Source organism: Cokeromyces recurvatus (assembly GCF_025118155.1).
Source record: "Cokeromyces recurvatus strain NRRL 2243 chromosome Unknown BX663scaffold_7, whole genome shotgun sequence".
NCBI lineage: Eukaryota > Fungi > Mucoromycota > Mucoromycetes > Mucorales > Mucoraceae > Cokeromyces > Cokeromyces recurvatus.
Window position 1 is genome coordinate 145,972 of NW_026251393.1, and position 15,706 is coordinate 161,677.

At 31.7% G+C, this 15,706-nt stretch overlaps 7 protein-coding genes across 7 annotated transcripts; 3 read left to right on the top strand and 4 right to left on the bottom strand.

The window, feature by feature from the left end:
* Positions 1–848: 848 nt before the first annotated feature.
* Positions 849–3,181, bottom strand: BX663DRAFT_535490 (hsp71-like protein). Its single transcript, XM_051530600.1, has 2 exons — positions 2,911–3,181; positions 849–2,828 (listed from the first exon to the last, which is right to left on the bottom strand). The coding sequence occupies exons 1-2, from the start codon at positions 3,085–3,087 to the stop codon at positions 1,065–1,067; spliced, it is 1,941 nt and encodes a 646-aa protein (XP_051384529.1). The 5' UTR covers positions 3,088–3,181; the 3' UTR covers positions 849–1,064.
* Positions 3,182–3,640: 459 nt separating this feature from the next.
* BX663DRAFT_541571 (casein kinase II, regulatory subunit) lies at positions 3,641–4,645 on the top strand (the record flags this gene model as incomplete). The annotated part of the gene is made up of 4 exons (XM_051530787.1): positions 3,641–3,656; positions 3,777–4,271; positions 4,333–4,344; positions 4,629–4,645. The coding sequence occupies 4 exons, from the start codon at positions 3,641–3,643 to the stop codon at positions 4,643–4,645; spliced, it is 540 nt and encodes a 179-aa protein (XP_051384530.1).
* BX663DRAFT_502754 (uncharacterized protein) lies at positions 4,595–5,302 on the top strand. The gene has a single exon (XM_051526654.1). It carries the CDS (start codon positions 4,638–4,640, stop codon positions 5,244–5,246), a length of 609 nt encoding a protein of 202 aa, XP_051384531.1. The 5' UTR covers positions 4,595–4,637; the 3' UTR covers positions 5,247–5,302.
* A 146-nt stretch (positions 5,303–5,448) lies between these two features.
* BX663DRAFT_502755 (uncharacterized protein) lies at positions 5,449–6,307 on the bottom strand. The gene has a single exon (XM_051526655.1). The coding sequence runs from the start codon at positions 6,272–6,274 to the stop codon at positions 5,618–5,620; it is 657 nt and encodes a 218-aa protein (XP_051384532.1). The 5' UTR covers positions 6,275–6,307; the 3' UTR covers positions 5,449–5,617.
* Positions 6,308–7,660: 1,353 nt separating this feature from the next.
* BX663DRAFT_502760 (proteasome subunit alpha type-7) lies at positions 7,661–9,007 on the top strand. The gene is made up of 5 exons (XM_051526656.1): positions 7,661–7,865; positions 7,968–8,094; positions 8,205–8,329; positions 8,409–8,528; positions 8,590–9,007. Exons 1-5 carry the CDS (start codon positions 7,767–7,769, stop codon positions 8,797–8,799), a joined length of 681 nt encoding a protein of 226 aa, XP_051384533.1. The 5' UTR covers positions 7,661–7,766; the 3' UTR covers positions 8,800–9,007.
* BX663DRAFT_502764 (Cupredoxin) lies at positions 9,008–10,760 on the bottom strand. Its single transcript, XM_051526657.1, has 5 exons — positions 10,199–10,760; positions 9,912–10,105; positions 9,659–9,840; positions 9,506–9,591; positions 9,008–9,444 (listed from the first exon to the last, which is right to left on the bottom strand). The coding sequence occupies exons 1-5, from the start codon at positions 10,377–10,379 to the stop codon at positions 9,038–9,040; spliced, it is 1,050 nt and encodes a 349-aa protein (XP_051384534.1). The 5' UTR covers positions 10,380–10,760; the 3' UTR covers positions 9,008–9,037.
* Positions 10,761–10,779: 19 nt separating this feature from the next.
* BX663DRAFT_502770 (P-loop containing nucleoside triphosphate hydrolase protein) lies at positions 10,780–15,525 on the bottom strand. Its single transcript, XM_051526658.1, has 14 exons — positions 15,458–15,525; positions 15,216–15,398; positions 15,055–15,156; positions 14,733–14,999; positions 14,582–14,659; positions 14,431–14,515; positions 14,263–14,366; positions 14,069–14,204; positions 13,008–13,981; positions 12,764–12,943; positions 12,285–12,683; positions 11,835–12,213; positions 11,009–11,772; positions 10,780–10,919 (listed from the first exon to the last, which is right to left on the bottom strand). Exons 1-14 carry the CDS (start codon positions 15,464–15,466, stop codon positions 10,863–10,865), a joined length of 3,717 nt encoding a protein of 1,238 aa, XP_051384535.1. The 5' UTR covers positions 15,467–15,525; the 3' UTR covers positions 10,780–10,862.
* Positions 15,526–15,706: the final 181 nt, after the last annotated feature.

The following is a 15,706-nucleotide window of genomic DNA, read 5'->3' on the forward strand; positions in this document are numbered from 1 at the left end:
TTTTCCCCAGTTATAAAAAATGAAAAAGCATTGATAACTAATAAAAGTGTATTGTACACACTACTTTGTCGGAAGAAAATGAAAGCCTACAAAAATAAACTCCATTCACATCATATTATGGCTAAAGATTAATAATGAAGGACCAGGATGGAAACACTGACGACTAACGATTATCTATTAAAATAAAATAAAGAGAAAATACTTGAATTCATAAAATACAGGCTTTATTATAACATATCAAAATCTTGGATATATATATACATATACATATATTTATTTATATATATTTACCATCGCTGATACTTTACAAAGTAAGATTTTGATAATTTAGTCTACTACTACTTTTGTTGCAGTAGATGTCAAGGGAGTAACAAAAAAAAGTGGTAGTAGTAATACAATTTTTTTTTTTTTTTTTTTTTTTGGTTAGGAAACCTTCGGAATAAGATATCCGAGGACATGAATGGGTACTACCAGAATCTACAGCTTCACCACTTTTTAACTTTTTTTAAGATTTGATAAGAAAATTGGGGGGGGGAGGAGGAGGAGAGAGAAGGGAGGAAGGGAGAGAGAGAGGGAGGGAGGGAATAACAAGCAGCAGCAGCAGCAGTTTTCTCCTTCTTCTTCTCATCTTTTTATATAATGAAAATAATCTTTTTTTATGACTTGCGTGTTATTAATAGGGAAACTTTAATTCCACATCTATTGTCTATGTTCATCTCGATATATTGAGTCAAATATCATGATTACGACAAAATTATCTATTAAAAATAAAAACGATTATATTAACTCAAATTTTCTACAGTGGTATCATCTATGAAAATAAAAAATAGAAATCCTTCTTTCCATAATTACATAATAACAACAAAGTTTTATTTATTTTTATTATGATTATTATTACTAACAAATATATATGAAATTTATATTTAGCAAAGTGATGACGATATATGATACAGTGGAAAAATAAAAAAAAAAAAGGAAGAGAGACGATGAATGATGAATACATATATATTTCTGTGTTTGTTTGTTTGTTTAAGAAGCTATACAACAAACTATGTAATCATATTTTAATCAACTTCTTCAACAGTAGGTCCATTATCATGACCACTACCACCACCAGGAGCAGCACCAGGGAATCCACCAGGGGCACCACCACCGGGGGCACCACCAGCACCTTGATACATCTTCATCATAATAGGGTTAGCAATCTCTTCTAATTCCTTTTGACGTGATTCATATTCTTCCTTGGAGGCCTCTTGAGAATTGTCTAACCAGTCAATCGCTTCCTTCACTGCTTGATTCAATTTTTCTTTATCAGCTGCATCTAATTTAGATGCCACGTTCTCTTCTTGAAGTGTATTACGCAAGTTATAGGCATAGGATTCTAATCCATTCTTGGCTTGAATACGTGCAGCAGCCGCTTCATCTTCGGCCTTGTATTTTTCAGCATCATTCACCATACGTTCAATCTCTTCCTTCGAGAGACGACCCTTATCGTTTGTAATGGTGATCTTATTGGATTTACCCGTGGTTTTATCAAGGGCAGAGACATTCAAGATACCGTTTGCATCTACATCGAAGGTCACCTCAATTTGAGGGACACCACGTGGAGCAGGTGGGATACCTGTTAATTCAAATTTACCAAGCAAGTTATTATCCTTTGTACGAGCACGTTCACCTTCAAAGACTTGAATCAGGACACCTGGTTGATTATCAGCATAGGTAGAGAAAATTTCTGATTTCTTGGTGGGGACGGTTGTGTTACGCTTGATGAGGGGGGTCATGACACCACCTGCTGTTTCAATACCGAGGGAGAGAGGAGCGACATCCAAGAGCAAGAGAGAATCGGTCTTTTCAGATGTGTTACCTGTCAAGATAGCAGCTTGAACAGCGGCACCGTAGGCAACGGCTTCATCAGGGTTGATGGATTTGTTAGGGTCCTTGCCATTAAAGAAGTCAGAGACCAACTTTTGAACCTTAGGGATACGTGTAGAACCACCCACGAGGACGATATCATGAACTTGAGACTTATCAATCTTGGCATCACGAAGGACCTTCTCGACTGGTTCCATCGTCTTACGGAAGAGATCTTGGTTCAATTCTTCAAAGCGAGCACGCGTTAAGGAAGTATAAAAGTCCATACCTTCAAAGAGGGAGTCGATCTCGATCGTCGTTTGAGCAGCAGAGGATAAGGTACGTTTAGCTCGTTCACAGGCAGTACGAAGTCGACGTACAGCACGAGCATTCCCTGACATATCCTTTTTAAATTTACGCTTGAACTCTTGCATAAAATGATCTACAAGACGATTATCAAAGTCTTCACCACCCAAGTGAGTATCACCCGCTGTAGCCTTGACCTCAAAGATACCATCTTCAATCGTCAAAAGTGAGACATCAAAGGTACCACCACCCAAATCGAAAATCAAGACATTCGTCTCTGATTTTGCTTGTTTATCTAAACCATAGGCAATAGCAGCTGCTGTGGGTTCATTAATGATACGAAGTACATTTAAACCAGCAATTGTGCCAGCATCCTTTGTAGCTTGACGTTGTGAGTCATTAAAGTAAGCAGGAACTGTGATAACGGCTGCATCGACTTTACCACCTAAATAAGCCTCTGATGTCTCTCTCATCTTTGTAAGGACCATGGATGAGATTTCTTCAGGTGTAAATGTCTTGCTTTCACCCTTGTAATCGACTTGAATACTTGGTTTGCCTCCCTTGTCAATCACCTTGAAAGGCCAATGCTTCATATCAGCTTGAATTTCATGATCATTGAAACGGCGACCAATCATACGTTTAGCATCAAAGACAGTGTTATGAGGGTTCATCTAATCATGATAACAAAAAAAAAATTATATGTAAGAAATATATATATACATATATGTATTTATATGTGTGTATATAACTTACAGCCACTTGATTCTTTGCGGCATCACCAATAAGACGTTCAGTGTCGGTGAAGGCGACATAAGAAGGAGTTGTACGGTTACCTTGATCATTAGCGATAATTTCAACACGATCATTTTGCCATACACCTACACAGGAATAAGTAGTACCCAAATCAATACCAACAGCGTTTTTAGACATTCTTATTTATCTGTTTTAAATGAAATAAAGAAAATAAAAATAGAAGAAAATAAAATAAAAGGATACTAATAAAATAGAGACTTTTATATATAATCGTCGTGAATTTCTTCCTCCCCCCCAAAAAAAAAAAAAAAAAAGAAAAAAAAAGTTTAATTTGCATAATATTCTAGACATTTCTGCGTTATAACATTGGATAAGATTCATTTACCGCATTAAAAAGCTTCATGGGTTTTATTTCTATTTTATGTTAATAAAAATGGACATTATTTTTACCAGAATATACTACATAATTCTAGTAAATTCATCATAAAGCAAGAAAAAAAAAAGTATTATCATTCATAGTTTCTTTTATATGTCTATTGTTCTTTTATGTAGTGTACATTAGGATAATCACTTTAATGAACGTCCAGTAGTAGTAGTTGTTGTAGTAGTAGTAGTAGTAGTTGGTGAAGAGAAAAATAAGATAGAAAAAATTATATATGTATATGCATCTATATATAAATATATAAACACATAAATAAATAAAAAAAGTCTCTTTGTTAACGATTTCTTTATGGATAATAGTAATAGTAATAGTGACTTCAATGAAGAAAGATATTTATATGGTATTGAATATATCTAGAAAATTGAAATAATAAAGTATGACGCCTAAATAAAACTTAACTCGTTTGTTATGTAAATTGATCAAGATAATGACTCTTCTTCGTCAAAAGATTCTTTACAAAGTTGGATTACTTGGTTCTGCTCATTAGTAGGACACGAATTTTATTTAAAAGTGCCTGAAGAGTTTATAAAAGATGATTTTAATTTGACTGGACTATCGGATATAGTGCCTTATTATCGCCAAGCCTTAGAAACCATTTTAGATATGGTAGAATGGGATGAATTCTTTGAAACAGATAAGATAAAAAACGTAGGAGATCCACGTATTGTTGAACCTTATACATTTATGCTGTATGGGTTAATTCATCAACGTTATCTTTTAACACAAGAAGGATTAGATGCAATGGTAGAAAGATATAAAAGACATGACTTTGGAACTTGTCCTCGATATTATTGTTATCAAACACCTGTTTTACCTATAGGCAGATATACAGAAGCTAATAAAGAAAGTCTATGTCTTTATTGTCCAAGATGTCTAGACATATATAAGCCACCCAATCCTATTTATCAATGTGTAGATGGTATTATGATGATGATGATGATGTTTGTAGATATTTTATTTTATTTATTTATACTATGTAGGTGCTCATTTTGGTAATACATATTGTCATCTAATATTCCTTATTTATCCTGAATTATTATAATTTACACTGACATAAACAAAAAGAATATTTTCGTAGCAGTATTAATAGTATTAGTGGTAGTAGTGGTAGTAATAGTAATAGTAATAGTAGTAGTAGTAGTAGTAGTAGATCAGCCTAAATTATTAAATATCCTCCCTTTTTTTTTTTTTTTTTTTTTTTTTTTTTTGCGTTTCTTTTTGCGTTTCTTTTTTTTATTATTATTATTAGTATTTATTTATTATTATAAATTGACAGTTTGTTTGAATGAATGAAATTAAATTACCTGTACAAGAAGAGCATAATTTGTCTCCTTTTATTATCGGAACAATTATTATTTCAATTATTGCAGTGATTGGAATTGCAGGTGTCTTGATTTATTTACTTGTTCAAAGAGGAAGGAAACAACAAGAAGAAGAATTATTATCAAATAATAAGAATAATATCATTAAAAAGTTATTATTTCCACAAACTACTCACAATCATCCAGTGACTTCATCTTTAGATAGTCCAGAAATATTTTCAACCATCTTAAAATATCCGCCCTCAGGAACCATCGTCACTGCTCCTCCTCTTTCTCTTTCTCTTCCTCCTACTTCTTCTTTATGTAAAAATAAAACTTCTTTACGTGATACAACGTTCATAGATCCTATCTCTATTTCGATTGCCAGACAAAGTATGGAAGAAAGAATGGGTTATTATAAAAGTCCAAATAGAAAGCCTATTCCATATTATGAGCATTATCGTCATTCTGCTATTTTTAGTAGCTCTACAGTAAATAATAATAATAATAATACATTCATGCAAGAGAATGATGATGACGAGGATATAAAAGTGATGAAAAGTTGGCCTGATACATCTTACAAAGTTTGGTGATAATAATGATTAAATATACCTTATATTCATTTCAGTATATATCTTGGCCCTCCTCCACCTATATTTGTACATATTTGTATTTATTTACAAAAGGAGAATATATATAATCAAGCCTTTTATATAAATATGTATATAAATAAATATATATGAATATATGTATATATGTATATAGATATGAATATATGTATATATGTATATAGATATGTATATGTGTATACATGTATATAGATATGTATATATGTATATGTGTATACGTTTAAATAAAAGGAGTTGTTGTTTTATGCACAAGTTGAAAATTATAAATACATGTATACATACATATTTATATATACTTGTATATAAATACATATAAAAGGCTTCTCTTCTCTTTTTCATGTTGGGTTATCATGTTTTCTCTCTTCTAATAATCTGTCAATCATCGTATTCAAATAATAAGCATGATGATATTTACAATAACCCATAGAGACACTCCATTGCCATATTAGATATCTTCTTTTCCTTTGTTGATAATATCGATCATTCAATCTTTTCATCACTAGCTTGAAAAACTTTTTATAAATTGACTTTTTCCTTTTATTATTAGTTTGTTCTTTATGATTATCTGTTAAAGAATATAGAAAGATAGATTCCTTTTTATCTTGTAAGACTGTGGTAGATTCCTCTGATGTATAAGCATGACTACCGGAGGATAGAACAACAAGAGTCGCTGAGGAACCAAATGATTGCAAGCCATCATAATATTGTTGATAATGATGATGTCCCTGTCGATTATTGTAAATGGGTGAAAGTGTTTGAATAGAATCCATTTGTGTATAAATTTCAATAGCTTGCTTTCTCCAAAATTCTCCTACCCTTTGTCGATCTATACGTCGCTTTTTCGCTCGACGTTGACGGAAACACCAAGTACAATATTGAAATAGGAGAATGGCTGTGTAAAATAATCCCAACCCAATAGTTATCCATGGTATAATTTTTTTATAAGCGATAGATTCGCAAAATGATGACATCGTACTAGTCGTTGTATTCATAGTAACACCTTCTATACTTGAATAGCAACGAAGACAAAGTAAAAAAAAAGATAAACAAAGGAAAAAGAAGAAGAAGAAGGGAAAAAAAAAGATAGTTATTTGCAAGTACATAGTTCTCCTTCCTTCGATTTTGCATAAAATTATGTTAAGATCACATATATATACACTATAGCATCAAATAATAGTTAGTTTTAGAATAGAATACTTGATAGACTGCATTATTCTTCTTTTTTTTTTATTTAGCTATATCATCATCTACTCCATACACATTCTCCTTTTCCCTCCTCTCCCTACTTTTAACATCGGTAATTCAGTCGGTATCAAAGCTAATAATCCGGGATTAAAAATAATTTTTTGTATACTCATCATTTAAAAGCAACTTCAGGAGCTCTTAGGTACCATTAATATATATTTATATAGATAGATATATACATGTATAAGAGACTATATAAGCAGGAATAATTTTATATAAAAGTATAGAGTATAGTATGCATACATCATTGTCACTCATCTTTTCTATTATATACATGAATATGCAATGTAGAATGATATAGGTTATAAACAAACGATTCTACACTTTACGCACTAGTTTGATTTTATAATTTCAACTAGATGTGACTATAGAATATGTTTATATATATAACTATACAAAAATCATAATCGTATATAAATATAGTTGATTACAAAAGGTGCTTTTTTAAGTAAAGTAAAATCAATGTTCAAGTGATATTAGCTATTTTTTTTTCTTGATCCAAAGTATATACAGCAGAAAGAGATATTAGGGTTCATCTTATTGAGAGAGACTATATCATGATTATCACAAATTCAAGGAGCTTTGAAACCTCATCCATGCAGAGTCATGCAAGGCCCTTTTTTTTTGGAGAATAAGCTTCCTAAACGTGAATCAAAATCTTATGTTAATGTTCTTCCTTAATTTGCTCGTTGATCATAATTATTTTTTCTTTTCTTACTGTAAAAGTTTATTATCACTACTATCATAATTTGGATATTGACTCCTTTCTCTCTTTTACTACTAATCGTGCAATATTTACACACCTTTTAACTTGTTTCTTATATTCCCTCTCCTCCTCCTCCCTTTTGTATATTAAAAACCCTAAACGTTCTGTATTTACTTTCGGTAATCATTCTCTTCATTGAGTTAATTCCATGTAATAAATACATTTTATTATTTATTGCTTATTCAATTGACTTTTCAAACAAATAGTCTTATACTGTGTAAACTGATTTGATTGCCAAATACTACAAAAAAAAGAAAAAAAATGAAATATAAACGCCGCTCTTTTTTTTTCCTTTTTTTTTTTTTTTTAGAAGTATTTAAATGATGACGTTGACGGCAACGCGTTTGTTAAAGAAAGACGTACCTCATTTTTTTTTTTTTCCTCTTCTTCTTTTTGTTATTATTATTTCATTTTTTTTTAAAGAAAATATACACATATATATACATACATACATACATACATAACACAATATAATGTCTGGATACGATCGTGCTTTGACAGTCTTTTCACCTGATGGTCATTTATTTCAAGTTGAATATGCTTCCGAAGCTGTTAGAAAGGGAACTTGCGCTGTAAATAATCTTGTTCCAAAGATAATTATCGATTTTTTTTTAATCCAGTCAAAATAATGAAAACTGAAAATAACCTTTTATATATGTAATATAAATGTTTAGGTTGGTGTTCGTGGAAAGAATGTTGTTGTTCTTGGCGTAGAAAAGAAATCAATTTTAAAATTACAAGATGCTAGAACTGTTCGTAAGATTTGCATGCTTGATGATCACATTTGTATGGCTTTTGCAGGTAAATATATAATAATAAAAAAGAAGGGAAAGAGAGAGAGAGAGAGAGGAAGAAAGAAAGAAAGAAAGTCAAACTAGGCAACAATTATTTATAATTCGATATAATAATAGGTTTAACTGCTGATGCTCGTGTATTGATTAATAAAGCAAGAGTTGAATGTCAAAGTCATCGTTTAACTGTTGAAGATCCTGCATCAGTTGAATATATTACTCGTTACATTGCCCAAGTTCAACAAGTAAAGATTTTGTATGACTTATTATTTTATACCTTTTTTTTTGACTTTTTTTTTTTTTTTTTTTTTTTTTTTTTTTTAGAAATATACGCAAAGTGGTGGTGTTCGTCCTTTTGGTATTTCTACATTGATTGTTGGTTTTGATAACAAGGAGCCTAAATTGTATATGACTGAACCTTCTGGTATTTATACAGCTTGGAAGGTAAAATTAGAATGTTCAATTAGAAAAAGAAAATAGGATTTATGCTTATGATTATTTATAGGCTAATGCGATCGGTAGAAGTTCCAAAACAGTTCGTGAATTTTTGGAAAAGAATTATAATGAAGATATGGATGAAAAGAATACAATTAAATTAACTATTAAATCATTATTGGAAGTAGTCCAAACAGGTGCTAAAAACATTGAAATTGCAGTTATGACAGCAGATAATGTGGTTAAGGTAAAATATAATCTTGAGTATTTAAAAAAGTAGGAGGGGAGGGCGAATTCTCGTAATAATTTTGTATATTTTAGCGCTTAGAACAAGAAGAAGTTGAAAGCGTTGTTGCAGAGATTGAAAAAGAAAAGGAAGAAGAAGCTGAAAAGAAAAAGAAGCCAGCTACCACTGTAACATCTGGAGATAGTTAAAAAGTTTATTTCTTTCATTTATTGACTCAAATAAAAAAAACAAACAAAAAAGTATGCAAATAATGTAAGAAAATGCAGTTATATCATAATGTCATTTTATATTTCATTGTCATGCCATTTTGATTATCTAATGATCCAAATTGATATTCACCTTGGATTTCTTCAAGTTTAAGTATAACAGAATAAAATGAAGCAGGCATTAAACGAACGTAATTATTAATCATTGCTGTTGGATTATTGCCATCGATGATGGTTGCGTTTTCCCATTTTATAAATTCAACATCCATATAAGAACCCCAACCTAACAAATGCCATTGAACGACAGTTTCATTAAAGACCAAGTCCTTTGGTGAAGAAGATATCAAACCATTAATAGAAGGGAATTGATGGGCTTTATACACCTTATCTTGATCATAGTTGCTTATATCAAAATCAGGATATAATTCTGACATTGTTTGACTTAAATAAGGTGATAGATTTTCATCGGCCACTAGAGAATAATATACGTGTTACATATAAGAAAAAAAAAATAGGAGAGATGGTTATAATACCAAATAAGGCTGTAACAATATCATTGTTAAATGGTGATAATTTTCCTTGTCTATAAACTAGAATAGCTCCATATAATCCAGCATATCTTTTTTTTTTTTAAGAATAGAACGATTAAAAAAAAAAGCATCAGGACCTTCTTTCACATTACTTACATGTCATTCTCAGTAACATGTGAATGATATCCCCAAACAAGCGAATCACCATCTTTTGGGCCAGGACCTGCTCTTGGTAAAACACTCCATGTGTAAGTGTAATTTTGATTAGGCCCAACAGAGCTTTCCTGATAAGCATCTTTAAAGACAGCTCCTTCCATTTCAAATTCATAAAATATTCCCTAAAATATTAAACTCAATTAACATTACTTTTTTTTTGTTAATTTAAATATAAAGTTGAAAGCATTAATACATGTGGATGAATAGTAAAGTTTTTTGAAGCTCTGTTCCAAAAGAAAATTTGAATAATATCTCCTACTTCGGCTTTTAATATCGGTCCCATATTTCCTTGCCAATGAAATTTTTCTTTTTTTTTCGTAAATGTAATATCTTCATATTCATGATACAATGCTTTATAATATCTTGTTCCGATAAAATGATTTCCTTCTTTTTATTATTATTATTATTACAAGAAAATGAATAAAAAAAGAAAAAGAAAGAAAGCAAGATCATCTACACATGTATTGAATGGAATTATACCTGAAACTTTGGAATTAGTCTCGTTATAATAATCCCAAACTTCTTCTTCAATGGTCATGTAATATCGACGCACTTTTCCTGTTGTTGTTTGTTTAAATTCATCCTGTAATATGTCAAAATAATCAGATGCTGCAACTAGACTTGCGATTGATAGGAATATAAATAATAATAGTTGTCTCATTTTCTAAAAAAGATAATTATAAAGAATAAGGTAGACAAAAATAGCACAACAGAATAGATTATATATAGTACAGCGGGGCTTGTTGTCATCAGAACTTTGCTATATTTATATACGAACACGCAATAAAAATAACTCTTATTTATTGAAAGAAAAGTACTAGGTAGTGGGCCCCTTCTTTCATTGGTTATAACATTCTAAATAGTAGTGTTCGCTTTAACTGTCAATTTCTCATGTAGGGTGCCTCTATGTCTATCTTTCATTTGATTATTATGATATGTATATGCATATTATTTTTTTTCTTTAAAAAATAGACTCCCAAATGAGTGCAATATCCCAAAGTCAAATGATTCAAAATCAAATAAGAAAATAATAGTAACAACAATAGTAGTAGTAGTAGTAGTAGTAGTAGTAGTAGTAGTCTTTTTTATATAATAAATAAATATTCTAAAAGAAAGGAGAGATAGCTATGCTTTTTTTTTTTTTTTACCACTCATCATCGTCATCATCATCTTGAACTGCATGTTGTCTACGTGCACGAAGCTATAATATAAATATATAATGTATAATATATATAAAAAAAAGTGTTAATTAGAATGTATGTAATACATGGATACAAATAATAACTTTACAGCATCAGCCAAAGAAGCAGCTGCACTAGATGAGGTGCCATTATTACGAGGAGGGGCACGAGGAGCAGGTGTAGGAGCTGTTCCGGGCCTTGCAGGAACAGTAGGTTTACTTTTAGGTACTACAGGTTTAGGTCCTGGTGTAGGAGGTGCTGCTTTCCTGGCTGCAGGCACAGGAGTTCCATTCACAGCACTTTTGTTTTGACGTGCATCCATTAACTCTTGTTTCCAGGCTGGTATACCATTTGTAGTTGTGTTTGATACACTCGTAGTAATAGCCGCACTATGTGGTACAGTAGAAGCTGATTCAGTTTTAGGTACAGCAGGAGGAGCCCTTCTTGAGGGAGGAGGAGGAGGTGGTGGTGGTAGCATAGTACGTACAGGTGGTGTATATTCCTCTAAATAATTACTAGGTACCCATCCTTCAACTTGATCCTTACGAGCCAACCACCACCCAGTTTCTTCTTTAGTAATGATTTCTAAAATATCTCCTGGTTCAATCATAATATCACCAGGCTGTTGTGAACTATAGGGATAAATGACTTTGTATTGAGGTTTGGTAGAAGCTTGTGATGGTGGAAGTGGGGGCGCGGGTGGGGGAAGGGAAGCAGAATGATTAGTAGGCATGACACGCCCACTATTTTCAAGTGTTGACTGAATATTCGCTTTTGGAGTGGGTACATTCCGTGTATTCATTTTACGAGGAGTAGATCGGGCTGTGGTAGACTTGGTAGGTCTAGCTTTAACAGCACAAGGTGGTGCAGATTCTATAATAATTTTTTTTTTAGTAAGATAGACGGACATACATACAAATATAAATGTTACTTACGACTTCCAGGAGGAGCACCTGAACAAATTTTAACAACATGGCTTTTATAAATCCCATCCCCTTTTGCAGTTTCATCCTTAATAAACTTCATAGTCACAGATTTACCTCCTTTCTTTTTATATTGAATTTGAGGTACAACAGAAACTTGAATACGTCCTCCTGTTTGTTGAGATATGTGGGCTAACAGTTCTGTCTTGAAGGTACATGATAAAATGACATCGCCATCAGGAAAGGAATCAACATGTAATACGACCCAGTCATCTTGGAGTGTTGAAACACTCATTCCATTAATAATATTAAGACTAAGAATCTTTTCATCTATCATAGATAAAGTTTTCCCATTCTTGGTTGCCATAATAATATGCAAGTTTTGATTCGTCTAAATATGTACATATTTAAGTATTTAGAGTAGACTAATATATACACATATTATTATTATTTTCCCCTTACCAAAACAAAAGTTCTTGGACTAGGAATACTTGATCTCATAGCTCTAGGCACTAATATACTACCACGCATGCTGAAGATGACTTTTTCATTAGGTTTAAAGCTAATTGCATTTCTAATCATAGTTGATAATCCAGATCCAGATTTTATATCCAAATAATCTCCAGTAAACCTTCTCATACTGACAAGTGAGAATCGTCTTCTCTCCTTTTGGCCACCTAAAATTTGATGTCCATATTCACGCATTTGAAGATAACCAATATTGTATTTGTTTTGTCTCCAAAATCGTTGGATCTTTTTTGCACATTCTATCTTATAGCGTACATAAGCACGCCAAGCACGCTGAATACGAGTTGCCATATTGTGCCAATACTTATCACGAAGACTTTCTAGTGCAAAAATCTGCACAATTCATCCATCATACATATATATTATTACCTATACTAATATAACAATCATAATAATAATAATAATAAACTTACGGTTTCAGGATGTCGAATAAATACTTTAGTTGTGCCCATCTGCCATTCATCAGTAGGAATATTATTATATTTTAGTATTTCCAAGGCCCCACTCCTTGCATCTTTATTCCAGATATATTCACCAGCATAACCCGTAGTTGGACACAATAGATAAAATCTTTCAACAAATTTATCAAAAGTCTAATTTTATAAATAGTGTTAATAATAATCATATACCTTACACTTTATATAAATAGTTACTTACTGTTCTGTATGCAAAGCCAGCTCGACGAACACGTATATTCTCACATAGACCAAGGTATTGAATTTGATGTAAGACGCGCTTCTCATCGTATTCTGTTGCACTTCTATTATCATTAGATTTGATAGTTCGAATATAACTAGGATGGCATTGCATTAATTTGGTGACTAAAGTATTACAAGATGCCTTGATCTTATCACCTGCAGTAGGAGGTCTCTTTTTAGAATTAGGATCCATTCTTTCAGGGAAGAGAGTATTGGAGATAAATGAATTGGTTGAGCTTGTTGCCAAATTCAATAAATCCTTCAATAAAGAGTCTTTGTTTTTGTCGGTCATACCTTCTACATTATAAAGTACATCACCTGCATAATGTCGAATTAAAAATTTGGATCCTCTAGATTCAAAATGAGGATTGGAAGATAAGAAGCCAAGACGTTGAACAAATGAGTTATCCGCAGCACTTGAATCAGCATGAGCAGTAGCACAGGCATCATTAAGAGCAGCAAAGATACCGGGTGGACGTTTCTCTTCGATTAAATCACAAACCACTTTATTGTTAAAAAACTTGATGGGAGTCCATTGGATTTGTTCACGTACGTATTCCTCTTGTTCTGCCTTTAAAGTTAATTCAATAAAGATTTGTTGAAGTTTTTCATTTACGTAATTGATACACATTTGCTCAAAACTATTTTCTTCAAAGATCTCAAAACCATAAATATCAAGAACACCCATAGTATATTGATGAGAACTACGTGACTGAAGCGATATATTGACACGCATGACAATCCATTCAAAGAGTCTTTCATATAATGACTTTGCAAGAGCATCACGTACAGCTATAGCCTGAACCATATTGAGTGGAACTTCATAAATACTTCCTCTTCTACCACCTCTCTGAGTTTCCATGACACGACTGGTTAAAGCCTTTGTTAGACTTTCAGCATCCACTTCCATCAAATAAGCAATAAAGTTCGCGACTGTTCAATATAAAAATGAATGAATATAAAGTCCTTTATATGTATATATATAGATAGATGTATAGAATAGAGCACATAAATACTCACCATCAGCATCTGAGACCATGGAATGACCATTATCGTCTTCAACAAAGATAATATTACCCAACCAAAGTATGACGGCTAATATTTTAAAGATTTCATCTTGTTCATGTTTTTGTAATCCAATAATATTCATAGCATTCTATGATACATATTAATTATTAAATAGAACAATATACGCAAAAAAAAAAAGCACTTACTAAAGTTTCTTGAAAATCCTGGATATCATTAATACCATTTACATCCAAGCAGTTACTTTTACTTGTATATAAATAGCTATCTGGGCCTTGAATACCAAAGGATTCTATTATAGTAAATTTTATAAGTTTTACATGTATATAGATTACATTATTCATTTAATAAATTACGTTGATATTCCTGAGGAGCAGCCTTTGTGAGTTGATAAAAAATATGAAAATTTCGTTCATTATCAATTTGACCCACTACACGATTCTAATATAGAATAAATACATAAACAAATACAGACATATAAATCTGAAGACACTATTGAATACTTACTTTTTCAAGTAGATAATTTGTGATGACAGCACCAACAGGCTCACCTTGACTATTAAACTGAATTTCCAAATATTTACCCTATAATAATAAAAAACAGACGAATTTATATGTCGATAGATAGAAACGTTGATAATATACAGTATTAACTTACATGTCGACTAGAGTTATCATTGCGAAGTGTTTTTGCACAACCAAAACTTTCCAATAAAGGATTGGTTGCCAAGACCATTTCCTTAATTTCTTTGATTGAACTATTTTGGCCATTACCAGAAACAGCGGCGATATATTGCATAATTCTTTTGGCTGCCTCTGTTTTACCAGCACCTGATTCACCACTAATGATGATACATTGATTTTCTTTATAGCTGTTCATGTGATGATAAGATGATTCAGCAACAGCAAATACATGAGGTGGCATCTACAACTAAAGTTAGATGTTTGTTATTTTCAACTACATGCCACGTGGTATTTACCTCTAACAAGTTTTTCCCTTTATAACTAGCTAATATATCATCTGTATAAATACCCAAATCTCGAAAAGGATTAACACTAATGAGTACATGGCCAATATAAGTCTATAAAGCAAAAGTTAGAAAGCTGATATGCAAAGAACTTTTATATTTTGCATAAATACATAGATCTCGGCATTTTGCCATCTTTTTTGCAAGTTATCATTTATAGCTTCGTTTGTAATTTTTGTAAGTAGTGTCATATCAGAAACACCCACTTGTTTCTTTTTAACACCTTCTTTCCAATCAGCCCTTACAGGACGGTTAGCTTTAATAGCTTTCTTTTCCGTCTTTTTTCCTAGTATTTTCTACATTCTATATTAACACATGTATGCAAATAATATATATATATGTATATTTGAGTTACTTTGGCCATATTTTATTATAAAGGAACAAACAAAAAAGAAAAGAAAAACGAGTTGAAGAAGAAAAAAAAAAAAGAAAAAAAAAGTATAGTACAAAATTAGGGTCACACACATAAAATAAAATCATTCTACAAACGAATAAGGTATTCTTGAACAGGAAGAGAAAAGTCACAGCATGTCTTTATAATGGCTTCTTTATTAAAACATAATATAACAATTACTATCTCTTTTCTCCCTCGTTCCTTATATAT

Excerpts from the sequence above, each read along its gene's own strand:
- BX663DRAFT_502755 (XM_051526655.1), bottom strand. The coding sequence starts at position 6,274 with ATGAATACAACGACTAGTACGATGTCATCATTTTGCGAATCTATCGCT.
- BX663DRAFT_502764 (XM_051526657.1), bottom strand. The coding sequence starts at position 10,379 with ATGAGACAACTATTATTATTTATATTCCTATCAATCGCAAGTCTAGTT. Across the intron at positions 10,106-10,198 it reads GACTAATTCCAAAGTTTCAG|AAGGAAATCATTTTATCGGA; the intron begins GTATAATTCCAT and ends AATAATAAAAAG. Across the intron at positions 9,445-9,505 it reads TATTGTTACAGCCTTATTTG|TGGCCGATGAAAATCTATCA; the intron begins GTATTATAACCA and ends ATTATTCTCTAG.
- BX663DRAFT_502760 (XM_051526656.1), top strand. The coding sequence starts at position 7,767 with ATGTCTGGATACGATCGTGCTTTGACAGTCTTTTCACCTGATGGTCAT. Across the intron at positions 7,866-7,967 it reads TTAGAAAGGGAACTTGCGCT|GTTGGTGTTCGTGGAAAGAA; the intron begins GTAAATAATCTT and ends ATAAATGTTTAG. Across the intron at positions 8,529-8,589 it reads GTATTTATACAGCTTGGAAG|GCTAATGCGATCGGTAGAAG; the intron begins GTAAAATTAGAA and ends GATTATTTATAG.
- BX663DRAFT_535490 (XM_051530600.1), bottom strand. The coding sequence starts at position 3,087 with ATGTCTAAAAACGCTGTTGGTATTGATTTGGGTACTACTTATTCCTGT. Across the intron at positions 2,829-2,910 it reads CCGCAAAGAATCAAGTGGCT|ATGAACCCTCATAACACTGT; the intron begins GTAAGTTATATA and ends TATCATGATTAG.
- BX663DRAFT_502754 (XM_051526654.1), top strand. The coding sequence starts at position 4,638 with ATGAATGAAATTAAATTACCTGTACAAGAAGAGCATAATTTGTCTCCT.
- BX663DRAFT_502770 (XM_051526658.1), bottom strand. Across the intron at positions 14,516-14,581 it reads CAAATTATCTACTTGAAAAA|AATCGTGTAGTGGGTCAAAT; the intron begins GTAAGTATTCAA and ends ATTCTATATTAG. Across the intron at positions 14,367-14,430 it reads TGCTCCTCAGGAATATCAAC|AATCCTTTGGTATTCAAGGC; the intron begins GTAATTTATTAA and ends TTACTATAATAG.